General features: G+C 43.9%; 1 protein-coding gene across 1 annotated transcript in view; it reads left to right on the forward strand.

Annotated features, from left to right (window-relative positions):
* The first annotated feature begins 3403 nt into the window (after positions 1 to 3403).
* The window catches only part of LOC144492385 (uncharacterized), a 28575-nt gene continuing 16094 nt past the window's right edge, over positions 3404 to 15884 (forward strand). Inside the window, exons 1-4 of the mRNA XM_078210392.1 lie at positions 3404 to 3614; positions 5449 to 5545; positions 9488 to 9679; positions 14031 to 14154. Of these exons, the coding sequence (XP_078066518.1) occupies positions 3482 to 3614; positions 5449 to 5545; positions 9488 to 9679; positions 14031 to 14154 (546 nt within the window). The 5' untranslated portion in view covers positions 3404 to 3481. The remainder of the gene's footprint in view (positions 3615 to 5448; positions 5546 to 9487; positions 9680 to 14030; positions 14155 to 15884) is intronic.

Consider the following 15884-nt stretch of genomic DNA (forward strand, 5'->3'; position numbering starts at 1 on the left):
GTGCCAGGAACCGGGGTTCAATTCCAGCTTCGGGTGACTATCTGTGTGGAGTTTACACTTTGTCCCTGTGTCTGCGTGGGTTTCTTCCCATAGTCCAAAGATGCACGGGTTAAGCTGATTGTCCATGCTAAATTGATCTTTAGTGTCAAGGGGATTAGCAGGGTAAATACATGGAGTTACGGGGATAGGGTGGGATTGTTGTCGGTACAGTCTCGATGGGCCAAATGGCCTCCTTCTGCACTATAGGGATTCGATGATTCTGTGAAAAATTAAAGTAAGATTGTCTTAATCCTAGAGTGAGATTCCCTCTGTTCATGAAACAAATCTATCTGAACTGTTTTTAGATACTTAATCATAAATTTTTGAAGCTGTATAATTCCTTACATAGAGAGGTGTCTCTTTGTTTGTAATGAGGCTACGAGTATTAATGTTCATATTTGGTTAAAAAAATACAACCTATTATAACTGATGTAATTGTCCAATTCCATGAATTCATTGCCTGACTTGCCTTTGAATGGCAAGGCCGAGCTAACGGTGATGCTAGTCAACATTTTCACTGAGTCAAAAGATGGCTTCATGTGAAGTAACATGACATGGAAGCTGAAGTTCTCTGTGATTGTGGTTTTGTTATCACTAACTAGCATTGTACTCGTTACATGCTGACGTAAGTGAAAAAAAATACATGGGGTCGAATTTTACAGCCTCCTTGGGGCTGCTCTGGAAAATGCAGAGACCTATTCAAAATTCCATTGACTTCAGTGGGACTGGAAAATTCTGCCCGCAAGAAGGGCTGTAAAGTTTCGGCCATGGTGCTGTTTTTTTTTTAGTTGTGTGAATTCATATCACATTTTTGTGGACGGGACTAATACATCTTGTCTTTGTAATCTGCCTCAGACCTTTTGTTAAAAATAAATAATATTTTGTGGGTTTACAGGGAAATAACCATTTTTAATCTCATATTCCTGCATTATGGCGATATCTTTCTACTCCTATTCCTTCGCAGTGAGACCCTGACAGTGCAGCACTCACCCGGCATTGTTCTGAAGTGTCCGCCCAGAGTGTGCTCAGACATCTGAAGTGAATATTTAATCCAAGGCCTTCTGTTGTGAAAGGACTATCACTGAGCTAATAAATGTAACAAATGTTCTATTTAATCATTGAAGGGCGACTATGCTTCGCTGCTAATTCCCTGCAGTTAATGTTTCTCACTTTCTGTTGTAACAGAACTAACAATAAGATTTCACAAATAAATTACAGTTAATTATACATGAAAACTTACCTTCTACATGCATTATACTTTCCATTATTCCATATATTTTTGTTCAAATTCTTCTAAGACTTCATATTTACGTTATAAATTTCTGGGCTACCACATCACTCTCTTCCAAGTCAAAGGCTGCCTATGTTTGCAATCTGTGCCCATATATGAAGAGGAACATTTCTCTCGATGGGGCGGCACGGTAGCACAGTGGTTAGCACTGCTGCTTCACAGCTCCAGGGACCTGGGTTCGATTCCCAGCTTGGGTCACTGTCTGTGTGGAGTTTGCACATTCTCCTCGTGTCTGCGTGGGTTTCCTCCGGGCGCTCCGGTTTCCTCCCACAGTCCAAAGATGTGCGGGTTAGGTTGATTGGCCATGCTAAAAATTGCCCTTAGTGTCCTGAGATGCATAGGTTAGAGGGATTAGTCGGTAAATATGTAGGGATATGGGAGTAGGGCCTGAGTGGGATTGTGGTCGGTGCAGACTCGATGGGCCGAATGGCCTCTTTCTGTACTGTAGGGTTTCTATGATTTCTATGATTTTCCTAATGTAGAAAAGGGTCGAAAAACTCAATGAAGCATGTCACTTTCTGGACAGGAGGAAGAATGTTGTGAGAGGAGATCACAGATTTGTCATAGGGTAAAAAGTGGCCATTTGGCCCATCGTGTCTTCACCGGCTCTCCAAACAAGCATAATGGCAGATCTTTCACAAATGAGGTCAATGTTCCCAGTCCTTAATTAGTTTTCAGTTTAATCCTTGCTAATGTTCCTTGGTACTTCCTGGTAGATACAACTGAAACATTCAAAGAACATTACATTTGGTTAACAGTTAAGAGACAGAAATACAGAAAAATTGCTACAAAAGGGGAAAGAAAATTGCATGTAATGGAACATATTCCCCTTTGCACCGTTTGCATTTGATATTCCACTTTTGTTTCTCAATCTATTTTTTGTTTTTCTCGCTTCCTTATTTTTGCACCTCCTTGTTTTATTTTCACCCTTCATTGTCCAAATTGAAGACCCTGTAGGAACATCACGAGGCTCAAAAATGCCTGAATAACTTGGACCATTGTACAGAAGCATCTACATTACACATCATTATGATAGCACAGGTTTTCCAGAACTTTGACAGAAAGCAGCAAGTAGATGTGAATGCCCTTTCTTTAGGCTGGAGGGCAAGTTTACTATAAGGAAAGAAAGACCCACAATTGGCAACTAAAAGTGGGAGCTGAAGAAACTCAAGCCATTATTCAGGTGCCACCGCAGGCATTTACGCTCAACTATTGAAACTGCTCCTTCACAGCAATTGGTTCTTCATGGAGAAGGAATATTACCAGTTGTACTGAGTCCTGAACTACCACCAATCCCAGAGGTCCAAGAGACCTCAATAACTGCAACGGAATGGCAACAGTCACAAAGGCCACAGGAATAACACTCACCAGGCAAAGAACAAAGAACAGTCAGTGTGCATGCATTCCATTAAGAGACCTGCATGTTTTAAACACTATGGCCAAAATTTTCCAGCCCTTCACACCAGTGGGATCTTCCAGTCGCACTGATGTGAACAGAGATTTTAATGGCTTGCAGACCCTCACTGGAAAATTCCAGCCAATGCATATGCAGAGATTGACTAGTTGTTAATGCATAAGAACAGATTGACAGTATCATGCATGCAAACGTGTCTTTTATTCACTAAGAAAAAGGGGATGTTAATCTTTAGTTCAATATGAGAGGGGGGGTTATTTAGCTTTTGAAATGTAGCAATTTGATTGACACCTCTTTCAGTCATGTGCTATGATATCTTGAGATCGATTCAATAAAAGCCTCACACCTAAACATACACTAAATGAAGACTGTTGACCACTCACACGCCCTCTCCTCCCCATTGGGACTGACATCTGATTGAAAACATTGTATATTGAAATAACGATGTGGAAATCGTACACAACTACATTTTCTTTCTCTTGAAAGATGCCGTTTAAAGAGGCCAACAGCTCAGATAAGATACCTTCTGCAGCAGGTGTAGCTTCAAGCTATAAACGTTCCACATTACCTGGGTGGGGAAAATATTAACAACTGCTAAATGATTACCTGAAATGTATTTCCTTTCTGGTCATGTGGGGAGTGATAAAATCTGTGGACTTCAAACTTTTCTTAATGCAAACAGAGTTCCATTTCCACTCTGGTGGAACGTTGGTGGAAATATAAAGTGTAGGTTTGATATGAAAATTCCAAGAATGTCACTTCTCAGTGTTATTTTTACAGTCATCTTGATGCTGTTGGCCAGTACATCTACTGGACAGACTTTGAAACCTCTAGCTTCAATCCTCACTAGCACGGAAGGTGCAACGTTGGGTGAGTACTGTCCAATGTCAATATTGTTAGTCAAGTATACATCATTAGTGTTGAAAGTGTTCTCTTCTCTAAGTGTCACTGGGGAGCTTTGTTATGTGCAAAAGTTTCAGATTAAGGAGGATTCAAAAAATTCTATGCTAAAATAAGTCCTCTTGCGAGATCGAATATTTTAAAAAGTACTGCCCCAAAATGTTTTCCCTAATAAGAATATATATAAAGGGAGTATTTGTTAATGTTGGCATGAGATCATTTAGATTATTGTTTCATGATATCAGGGTTGCACTAGACAGTGTATCTATCCATGGGCCAGATTTTCCTGCAAAAGAACAGCATTGTGACGCAATGAGAACAACTTGCATTTCCGGACCACTAGCTCTTCTCTGTTGGGTTCTGTTATAACTGGTGTCCCTAACTGTATGACATTAAAATCTCATCCCAGTCTCATGGACATCATTGGTCTCCAATTAGCATATAATTAATGGGAATCCCACCTGAAAAAGGAGGGTGCTTCAAAACCAAGTGTAATCAAGGGCCACCTCGCACGCCGCACATACTGGATAGGACTTTACAGCCTCGCTCGGGCAAAACCAGAAACTCCCGCCCGAGGTCAACGGAGATTTCCGTTGTCGGACCCTTGCCTGCCACAAAATCGGCGTGGTAGAGTTCTGGCCACTCTCTTCCACCTTTTTCCATTAGGAAAAAGATATAAAAGCCTGAGATCGCGTACCAACCAACTCAAGAACATTTTCTTCCCTGCTGCCATCAGACTTTTGAATGAACCTACCTTATAGTAAGTTGATCTTTCTCTACACCCTAGCTAGGACTGTAACACTACATTCTGCACTCTTTCCTTTCCTTCTCCCCTATGTACTCTATGAACTGTATGCTTTGTCTGTATAGCGCACAAGAAACAATACCTTTCATTGTATCCCAATACAAGTGACAATAATAAATCAATTAAAATCAAATCAAAAACCAGCAGAACAAAACTTGTGGTGGGTGAGAATGGAACATCATACAGATCCACTTGATTATTTAGTTCCATTTCCATTGGGGGATGCATCTTCTGTCCTCAAAGATTATTGGGCCTCTCTGACAGCATGACTTGAGGTTGGTATTTCACTCCACAGAAATAATACAAGTGCAAACCTATATTCCACCATGGCACAGCATTCTGCTGTATCACTGTGCTTCTGCTATTATGTTAGATTGTTGTTCTGGGATTATGAAGATCAGAGACTGAATTCCCTCACATAGGAACATGGCGGGCAGCACAGTGACACAGTGGTTAGCACTGCTGCCTCACAGCGCCCGGGTTTGATTCCCGGCTTGGGTCACTGTCTGCGTGGAGTCTGCACGTTCTCCCTGTGTCTGTGTGGGTTTCCTCCGGGTGCTCCAGTTTCCTCCCACACTCCAAAGGCGTGCTGGTTAGGTGAGTTAGCCATGCTAAATTCTCCCTCAGTGTACCCGAACAGGTGACGGATTGTGGCGACTAGGGTATTTTCACAGTAACTTCGTTGCAGTGTGAATGTGAGCCTACTTGTGACTAATAAATACATTTTCGAATAATGGATGTAAAGCTCAACTTCGACATGGGTACAAAAGGTGTGCAGCAGCTTCCTCTCCTGTTGAAGTCAATGGATAGGAAAATAGGGCTGGGTGAATAATGTGGCAGCCAATCCATTACTGCGTATTTTTTGCAGACCTGCTTATGTTCCTCTTAATGTTTCAAATTGATAACACCAAGGGATGTTTCATTCCTCACAACTTTTTAGGAAACCATCTTTTCTTTGTTAACATTTTTCTCAACATCCTTTCCATATTTTTCTTCCAGAAAGTTGCAAAAATATTGGCGACTATGAACCATGTCTGAGGAACACCTGTCCAGAGTATATGCCTTGCTACTGTAAGGAGGAGAAAGAATATTGCCGGTAAATATGTGTTTTGAAATGGATATTAATAATGAGATTTAATCAGTACTGCCCCAAAAATAAAATTCCGAATAATGCTACATAAAACGAATTTGTTAATATTGGCATGAGGTCATTTAGATTATCATTTCATGAAATATCCAGATAGCTCTCTGGGTGGTGTACCCCGGGCCAGATTTTGCTGAAAACTAACAGCACCTTAACGGCTGCAAATTGTAGCGAGAAAAATATTTGCCATAAATTGCAAATTGCCCAAAAATTGCAGGCAAATTTACATTTCTTCACTGTTAATGTTGTGAAAACAGCATTTTGCCCTTTCTTCTCTGAGATTTTCACGAGGTTGCTTTATAGAATCCTACAGTGCAGAAGGAGGCCATTCGGCCCATCGGGTCTGCACCGACCGCAATCCCACCCAGGCCCTATCCTCATAACCACATGCATTTACTCTAGCTAGTCCCCCTGACATGAAGGGAAAGTTTAGCATGGCCAATCCACCTAACCCGCACATCTTTGGACTGTTGGAGGAAACCGGAGCACCCGAAGGAAACTCACGCAGACCCGGGGAGAACGTGCAGACTCCGCACAGGACCCAAGCTAGGAATCGAACCCAGGTCCCTGGTACTGTGAGGCAGCAGTGCTAACCACTGTGCCACCATGCAGCCCAATTAATCAATATCCACCAAATGTTATGTAGTCTCCTCATTAAGAGCATTAGCAAGCAATAGCAGGCAATTTAATTGACAAACAGACCACTAATGATCTTCCGGGAGTTGTTCCTAACTCTCTCTTCAACTCCTTTACAAAGATGGTGTTTCGTGCTAAACTGATGTTTGCCTCGAAGACCAACTTGTCCAACTCAGAGGCTTTTTGTGCCTAAAGTATCTGGGGAAAGTCATCCCCTGGGAATATTACTGCAGCTCACAACAGAGAACTGGTACTATCAACCACACCGAACACATTCTGCAACAAATTAAACTAAAGTTTACCCAGAGATGCAGCCCCGATTTATAATCACTTGTGGGAGCACTGCAGGTGGAAGTTAAAATGGTTGCCTGGTGTATTCCCATAGTGTTTCTGTCGCCTGCCAGTTTAAATGCCACATGCTGCCAACCATGGATATGTGTGGGCCTAATTAAAATGTACAAGTTGTGGTCCAATAAATGTCATTGCTATGGTGCAACCTAGAGTCACAGGAATAAAGAACCAGAGCTATCAGTGATACCGAGGGTGAGTTAGTAGCATAACCAGAAAATACCAAATTAACTGAGTGGAAAGAAATGTTTGTGAAGGAGCTGTGTAGTCCTTGTGGACCAAAAGAAGAAGCAATGGTCCTCAGGGCAGTGCCGATCCCCCCACCCCCCTCATCCCAGCAGACCTCCCCCCGCACCCCCCCCCTACCCCCGGCTGAACCCCCCCCCCCCGGAAGCAGACCCTCTCGACCACCCTCCCCCCCACCCCGGCAGCCCACCCATTCCCCCCCACCCCCAGCCCGCCCCGATCGCTGGCCTCCCCCAGCCCTGACCGATCTTGTTTGCAGAATGGCAGCGGAACTCCCCCACCCGCACCGATCGCCCCCTAGGACCCGCCCACAGTAGGCCCCATCCCCTTGGCACTGCCCGATGCCCGGTGGGCAGTGCCAAGGTGCCCCTGGGCAAGGGCACTTTGGCACTGCCAGGGTGCCCACGCCCAGAGGGCACCAACCCTCTGCCGCCTGACCCCCTGGAAGGCCCCGATTCACTCCGGTGCGATCTCCCACTAGTTCCCCGAACGTGGGGAGCTACTCTAAACTCTGCCGGAGTGAAATACTGCTGGTGGGAGGGGGATGCTATGGGGCCCGGCAAGTTCCGTGCGGGCCCGATAATGACATTTAAAATATATTTAAAATACATTTCAAACAGATTAAAATCACTTACCTCTCTTCCCACCGGTTTCCAGCACGGTCCTGTCCTGCCTGTTCTCCGGCTCTGGGAGATGCGCATGCGGCAGGAATGCATGCACGAATCCTGCAAAATGGCCGACACGCGCATCTCCCAACCCGACCTGCCAGAAAATTTGCGGGTCGCGATGGGAAAATCGCCCCCAGAGAGACAGAAAGCAGGAAACTACAGACCAGTTAGCTTAACAACTCATCATAGGAAAAAAATGTTAGAAGCTATTATTAATGATGTTATAGCAGGGAACTTGGGAAAAATTCAAGGCAATCAATCAGAGCCAACATGGTTTTGTGAAAGGAAAGTCATGTGTGTGAGAGAGAGAGTGTGTGAGAGAGAGTGTGTGTGTGAGAGAGTGTGTGTGACAGAGAGAGTGTGTGAGTGAGTGTGTGAGAGAGAGTGTGTGTGACAGAGAGAGTGTGTGTGACAGAGAGAGTGTGTATGGAGTTGTTTGAAGGGGTCACATGCTGTGGATAAAGGGGAACCAGTGGATGTACTGTATTGAGATTTCCAGAATGCATTTGACAAGGTGCAACATTAAACATTATTGTGTAAACTGATGTAGGGGGTAACATAGTGGCCTAGATTGAAGATTGTCTAGCTAACAGGAAACAGAATGAGCCGAAATGGCTCTTTTTCTGGTTAGTAGGATGTGGCAGGTGGTGTGCTGCAGCGATCAGTGCGGTAGCCTCAACATTTTACAATGTATATAAATGAATGGATGGTTGCTAAATTAGCCAATGACACCAAGATAAGGAGGAAAATAAATTGTGAAGAGAATGCAAGGAGGCAACATCTGGCAAATGGAGTATAATATGGACAAATATGAAATTGTCCAGGACATTGGTGAGACCACGGCTGGCATTCTCCAATCTTGTTCGCCCTGGTTCTCTTACGAGGAAAGGTTGGAGAGGTTGGGTTTGTATCTAGTAGAATTTAGAATAGTAAGAGGCCACTTGATCAAAACCTTTAAGATCCTGAGGGGTACTGACTGAGTAGATGTGGAGCTTCTTGTTGGAGAATCTAGAACTAGGGGTCACTGTTTAAAAATAAGGGGTCGCTCATTTAGGACAGAGATCAGGAGAAAGTTTTTCTGAGGGTTATGATTCTCTGGAACCCTCTTCCTCAAAGGCAGTGGAAGCAGATTCCTTGAATATTTTTTTAAGGCAGAACTGGATAGATTCTTGTTTCATAGAAACCCTACAGTACAGAAAGAGGCCATTCGGCCCATCGAGTCTGCACCGACCACAATCCCACCCAGCCCTGCCCCATATCCCTACATATTTTACCTGCTAATCCCTCTAATCTACGCATCCCAGGACACTAAGGGGCAATTTTAGCATGGCCAATCAACCTAACCCGCACATCTTTGGACTGTGGGAGGAAACCGGAGCACCCGGAGGAAACCCACGCAGACACGAGGAGAATGTGCAAACTCCACACAGACAGTGACCCAAGCCGGGAATCGAACCCAGGTCCCTGGAGCTGTGAAGCAGCAGTGCTAACCACTGTGCTACCGTGCCGCCCAAGGAATTTAACAAGGAATTGAAAGGTTACCAGGGGTAGGCAGGAAGGTTACAATCTGATCAGCCATGATCTTATCGAATTTCGGAGCAGGTTCAAGGGGCCAAGTTGTCTACTCCTTCTCTTAATCTGTATGTTTGTATCCAATTAATTCTACTCCCCTACTCTTCCCCACAGCACTGCAAAATTTTCCTTTGGGTATATGTCCAAATACAGCATTACTGTAGAATACACCAAACTATTTAAAAACTAATTTTTTCTTTCAATTTGTATGACTAACATCAATTTGTGTAAATTGGTTGTCACTTTCATACATTGCAAAAGTGATTACAGTTCATTGGCCGTAAAGCGCTTTAGAAAATTGTTAAGTTGTGAAAGGTACAAAGTAAATGCAAATGCAAGCCTTTTTAAGATCCGTGCATCTGTAATTGTTAGGCAACAATAGAATTGCTACAGGGTTGTAAAATATTCAAAATATGTTTCCTAGGTGTGCAAATTTTAAAGGCGCCTTGGGAGATTACTGGTATTTGGGACCAAAATGTGACCAGCAATGGAGTACCCTTGACCTGATCCTCGTAGCTGTGGTTCCTGGAATTTGCCTTGCACTGATTGTTGCTGTCTGTATGTACAGTATCTACAGCTGCAAGAAATTGAAGCATTATGCAAATGACGATAAAAGGTGAGTCGTATTATTAAAGGTACATGTAGGGCAAGTATGATTGTCAATGCTGAGACTATTACCAGGTCAGCAGAATGACTCTCATAATCAAATCCGATACATTCAAAGGGCTTGCAAAGTAGTTCAAAGCTTTTCCTCTTGCAGCCCAGAGGGGGAAAAATATTCTCCAAACCCACCAGGAGGTTTGAAATAAAAACAAAAATGCTGGAAATACTCAGCAGCATCTGAGGAGAGAAACAGCTAAAACATTTCAAACCGTGACCTTTCATCAAAGCTTCTCACTAGCAATAAATAAAAGCAAATTACTGCGGATGCTGGAATCTGAAACCAAAAGAGAAAATGCTGGAAAATCTCAGCAGGTCTGGTAGCATCTGTAAGGAGAGAAAAGAGCTGATGTTTCGAGTCCAGGTGACCCTTTGTCAAAGCTTTGTCAGCTTTGACAAAGGGTTATCTGGACTCGAAACGTCAGCTCTTTTCTCTTCTTATAGATGCTGCCAGGCCTGCTGAGATTTTCCAGCATTTTCTCTTTTAGCTTCTCACCAGCAAGTTCTTTGATAAGCCTGTTTTGCACACCAGAGACTGAATCATCTCACTCACTGGGTTCTCTGCTGCATCAGTTAAAACATTGGGGAGTTGGGTGGTGTGGGGTAGCCCAGTAAGCAGCTCCAGCAGCCATTAAGTTGCCCCAATTGGCTGTTAGTAAACTGGAGCTGGGACATCCATCATTCTGGATTAGGGAGCCCTCCCTCAAAGAGCTGCCTGCCAATCAAAAGGCTGACAGCTCTCCAGTGCTGGCAGCACCACTGGGAGTGGTGACCACTGCATGCAAGGCCTGGGGGGGGTGAGCTGCGGTGATTGAAGCTCAGCTGGAGAAGGAGTCTTCAAGGTGCAAAGGTGAATACTTTTCTTCAATGTTCACCAAGGAGAGGGGCCATGTTTTTCAGGAAGAGAAGGTGTTACAGGCTAATAGGCTGGAGGAAATAGATGTTCGGAGGGAGGATGTCTTGGCAGTTTTGAATAAACTGAAGGTCGATAAGTCCCCTGGGCCTGATGAAATGTATCCTAGGATTCTTTGGGAGGCGAGGGATGAGATTGCAGAGCCTTTGGCTTTGATCTTTGGGTCCTCGCTGTCCACGGGGATGGTGCCAGAGGACTGGAGAGTGGCAAATGTTGTTCCTCTGTTTAAGAAAGGGAATAGAAATGACCCTGGTAATTATAGACCGGTTAGTCTGACTTCGGTGGTTGGTAAACTGATGGAAAAGGTCCTTAGGGATGGGATTTACGACCATTTAGAAAGATGCGGATTAATCCGGGATAGTCAGCACGGATTTGTGAAGGGCAAATCGTGCCTCACAAATTTGATAGAATTTTTTGAGGAGGTAACTAGGTGTGTTGATGAAGGTAGGGCGGTTGATGTCATATACATGGATTTTAGTAAGGCGTTTGATAAGGTCCCCCATGGTCGGCTTATGATGAAAGTAAGGAGGTGTGGGATAGAGGGAAAGTTGGCCGATTGGATAGGTAACTGGCTGTCTGATCGAAGACAGAGGGTGGTGGTGGATGGAAAATTTTCGGACTGGAGGCAGGTTGCTAGCGGAGTGCCGCAGGGATCGGTGCTTGGTCCTCTGCTCTTTGTGATTTTTATTAATGACTTAGAGGAGGGGGCTGAAGGGTGGATCAGTAAATTTGCTGATGACACCAAGATTGGTGGAGTAGTGGATGAGGTGGAGGGCTGTTGTAGGCTGCAAAGAGACATAGATAGGATGCAAAGCTGGGCTAAAAAATGGCAAATGGAGTTTAACCCTGATAAATGTGAGGTGATTCATTTTGGTAGGACTAATTTAAATGTGGATTACAGGGTCAAAGGTAGGGTTCTGAAGACTGTGGAGGAACAGAGAGATCTTGGGGTCCATATCCACAGATCTCTAAAGGTTGCCACTCAAGTGGATAGAGCTGTGAAGAAGGCATATAGTGTGTTAGCTTTTATTAACAGGGGGTTGGAGTTTAAGAGCCGTGGGGTTATGCTGCAACTGTACAGGACCTTGGTGAGACCGCATTTGGAATATTGCGTGCAGTTCTGGTCACCTCACTATAGGAAGGATGTGGAGGCGCTGGAGAGAGTGCAGAGGAGATTTACCAGGATGCTGCCTGGTTTGGAGTGTCGGTCTTATGAGGAAAGGTTGAGGGAGCTGGGGCTGTTCTCTCTGGAGCGGAGGAGATTGAGGGGAGACTTGATAGAGGTTTATAAAATGATGAAGGGGATAGATCGAGTGAACGTTCAAAGACTATTTCCTCGGGTGGATGGAGCTATTACAAGGGGGCATAACTATAGGGTTCATGGTGGGAGATATAGGAAGGATATCAGAGGTAGGTTCTTCACGCAGAGAGTGGTTGGGGTGTGGAATGGACTGCCTGCAGTGATAGTGGAGTCAGACACTTTAGGAACATTTAAGCGGTTATTGGATAGGCACATGGAGCACACCAGGATGGTAGGGAGTGGGATAGCTTGATCTTGGTTTCAGATGAAGGTCGGCACAACATCGTGGGCCGAAGGGCCTGTTCTGTGCTGTACTGTTCTATGTTCTATGTTCTATGTTAGCAGACCCAGCTGGTGAGCCAGCTTTTGAGAGGCCATGGGGAGGAGGGGAACCTAGCGGGTAAGGGAACACTGAGGAGCGGGGCCCTTCCGTAGGGCCCAAGGGAGGTCAGTTAAGGAGAGAGAGCATATGATTCAGCCCCAGCTTGTCTGAAAATAAAGGTAAAGGAAAAAAATCAACCTTAACTCATAAAAGAGGGGGTTGCAGCTTTTGAAGGATATTGGTTCCTCCTCATTGCACATGGGCCATGCTGGACAGGAGTCTGCAGAAAGGCTCAGCAGTCTTTTCTTTAATTATTCATGGGACATGGGTGAAGCTGGCTGGCCAGAATTTATTGCCCATCCCTTGTTGCCCTCATTCAGAGGGCAGTTGAGAGTCAACCACATTGCTGTAGCTCTAGAGTCACATGTAGACCAGACCAGGTAAGGACGGCAGATTTCCTCCCCTAAAGAACATTAGTGAACCAGATGGGTTTTTCAGACAATTGACAATGGTTTCAAGGTTATCAGTAGGTTCTGGATTCCAAATCTTGGAATTAAGAACCTACTGATGAAGACCTTTGAACATGTAGAACCCTCTATCCCCCAGTCACCAGCAGCTCTGGTGAGGAGACCTGAAATTGGGTGTTCACGGTGGATGGAAACAGATCAAATCTGCTCTACCTGTGACTGCGCTACAAAGTCATCCTTCAGTTGTAAAGAATTTGAAACGAGGCAGGAATTTATCCTGGAGTATACTTTTTTTTGAAACAGATAACACAAACATTTACATAATGAAATTGTCTACTGGTTCTCCAACATTGCTTTGCCAGAAATATGCACCGCTCATTGTGCAAATTTGAGCATTGGCAACATGGACCTTAAAAATGAGGCAAAATTGGTCAAAGAAGTACCGTGAAAGTACAAAACATTTTTGTCCTACTTTTTTAAAATAATGTACGGCGTGAACAAATTCAATATAAATTGGGAGTCTTAAACTGGTGTGTGGATTATTTGTTTCCTCCTGCCACACTTCTCAATCCAAGGGATTAACTCACGGTGGGATGATTTTCATTGCCTTGCCTTAAAAGGGTGTTGTGACCTCCAAATGGGGTCAATAATCTTACCACACCGTAAGTATTGCTGATGCGGTTAGCCGCACTTTTGAAGGAGGCCCACTGCCTGTCAATGTGCATGTCTGTTTCAAACCACAGTCCCCTTTCAATCTGAAAATCAGCGTCCGTCAACTTAAAGAGGACCTTGATTTCCATTTTTGATCTGGGCTGGTCAAAGCACACACCATCTCTATTCCAGCCAGTTCTACGGGCAATGCAAATGAAGAAGCCTAGTAGAAGTAGGCAGTAAATTATTTTTGTGCGCCCCAGAGGATCTGGATAGCTCCCACAGTGTATACAGGAATAATGGGCCTCTGCCATTCTGTCCGGTGGGCAGTTACACTGTTTTAAAATGCCAGATTTAACAATGTAAGTGCAGGGATCCAGCGCATGAGTATCTGTTTCCTGTGATTTGAGATAAACAAGTGATATTGCCATCGTGTCTACAAGCAGTAGTTTTAGGTTTAGAAGAGTTTTTATTTAATTTGCCAATGCAAGATATCAGGAAAGAGTTGCAATTCAGAACTAAAATTAAAACCTTTCAATTAACTTTGGACAGCTGAGAGCTATGTACAATGTGGTCATGCTTCAAACATTAGTCTTTTTCCATGTTAATAAGTGAAAAGCAATTTTTAATGAAAAATGCCACTTTACCTTGCAGACAAGAATTAATTGCAAGTAAAACCAAAATCAAGCATCCCATGGTAACCAACATTCACCAGAACAAAGCCTTTTTGAATGATGAAGACGACTACCAAGATCTGAGTGTTCGACAGCAAAATATGGTAAGACATCAGTAGTATTAGCTCAGGTAAAGGTATGTCCCAAAGATGCTGGGAGCCACTTAGAGTCAGGCCAATAGGGAGACTTGACCATAATATGATAGAATTTTATATTGAATTTGATAGTGAATTAGGTAAGTCCAAAACCAGGATCTTAAATCGAAACAAAGTAAACTATGCAGGTATGAAGGGCAAGTTAGCTGAGGTAGCTTGGGAAACTATATGAAAACTCTCACCAGACAAAGGGGCAGCGCTCCGAAAGCTCGTGCTACCAAATAAACCTGTTGGACTTTAACCTGTTGTTGTGAGACTTCTTACTATATGAAAAGAATCAACAGTAGTCAAGCAATGGGTCATATTTAATGAATTAATGCATAACTTCCAACAAATATACATTTCTTTAAGGCATTAAAACCTCACAGAAAATGTGATCCAACCATGGCGGGAGTTAAAGACAAAAGATCAAAGATAAAAGCTTATAATGTTGGCAAAAAAGGAATAAACATGAGGATTGTGAGGATTTTATAATTCAATAAAGGATCGAGACAGAAAAAGAGAAGGGAACAATGAGAGTAGACTTGTAAGAGGCATGAAAATAGATTGTAAATATTTCAGTAGCTATGTAAATAGGAACAGATTAGTGAAAGTTAATGCGGGCCGCACTGAGACAGAAAATGGTGAAATTATAAAAGGGAATAAGAACATTTCAGAGACATGAAAGAAATACTTTGTTCTGTCTTCACAGCAGAACACACAAAAAAGTATTCTGGAAATAATGAGCAACCAAGGGTCCAGTGAGGAATTCAAAGAAATCAGTTTTAAGTAAATAAATAATACTAGAGAAACTGACAACAAATGGCCAGAACATGACAGTCTACTTGCTGAGGTATTAAAAGAGGCAACTGCAGAGATACGTTAGTTTTGATGTTCCAAAATTCCTGGAATTCTAAAACCATTCCCAAGAATTGGGAGGTAGCAAATATTACCCTGCTATTTAGGCAACAAGGAAGGTAGAAAACAGGAAGTGATGGGCCTGTCAGCTCAATATCAGCAGTTGCAAAATATTGGAATCTGTTAATAGGAATGTGGTAACTTTAGAAAATCATAACTCAGTGTTGACTCTGCTTAGCCACATGATTAGAGGGAATTGAGTTTGACATATCCTGTAGGATGATAAGGGGGCATCAGTGGATATGATGGGCCTGATTTTACCATCGTGTTGCGCCCATTTTCGGGTGCGAAAACTTGGTAAAGTCGGGCGTGAGGCGAGTAGTGTGACCACCCCCGCCTCTGTGCCGGTTCCCCCTTTAGCAGGGCCCGAAAATGGCCACGATCAAGACAGTGCCCAAAATTGCATGCTTGCATTTAAATTGACTTAGTGGGCTGCACGCCCAATCTTACTGGTACTTTCCCCTTTACCACCGTGTTCACCCATCCAGATTCAGCACGAAACAGACATACTCTAAAAAAGTCTGATTCTGGCACTCCAGCTAGTGAGGAGGTAAGTGCTGAGCGTCGGACGGCTCTCTGCTTGTGATCAGTGGGGGGAGGTCTGCTGCCACTTTGCCTGTGATCAGTGAAGGGGAAGAGGGATCAGCTGCTACTCTGCCTGTGATCAGTGAAGGGGAAGGGGGAGGGCCCACAGTTGGTCTGGGTAGCAGGGGCTGGGGGGGGATAAGGGGGTCAGTAATGTTGTAGGGGTGGGGCAATGTCTGTGGGGGTCAGGGGGAGGC

Source organism: Mustelus asterias, chromosome 4 (genome assembly GCF_964213995.1).
Source record: "Mustelus asterias chromosome 4, sMusAst1.hap1.1, whole genome shotgun sequence".
In the NCBI taxonomy this organism is placed as follows: Eukaryota; Metazoa; Chordata; class Chondrichthyes; order Carcharhiniformes; family Triakidae; genus Mustelus; species Mustelus asterias.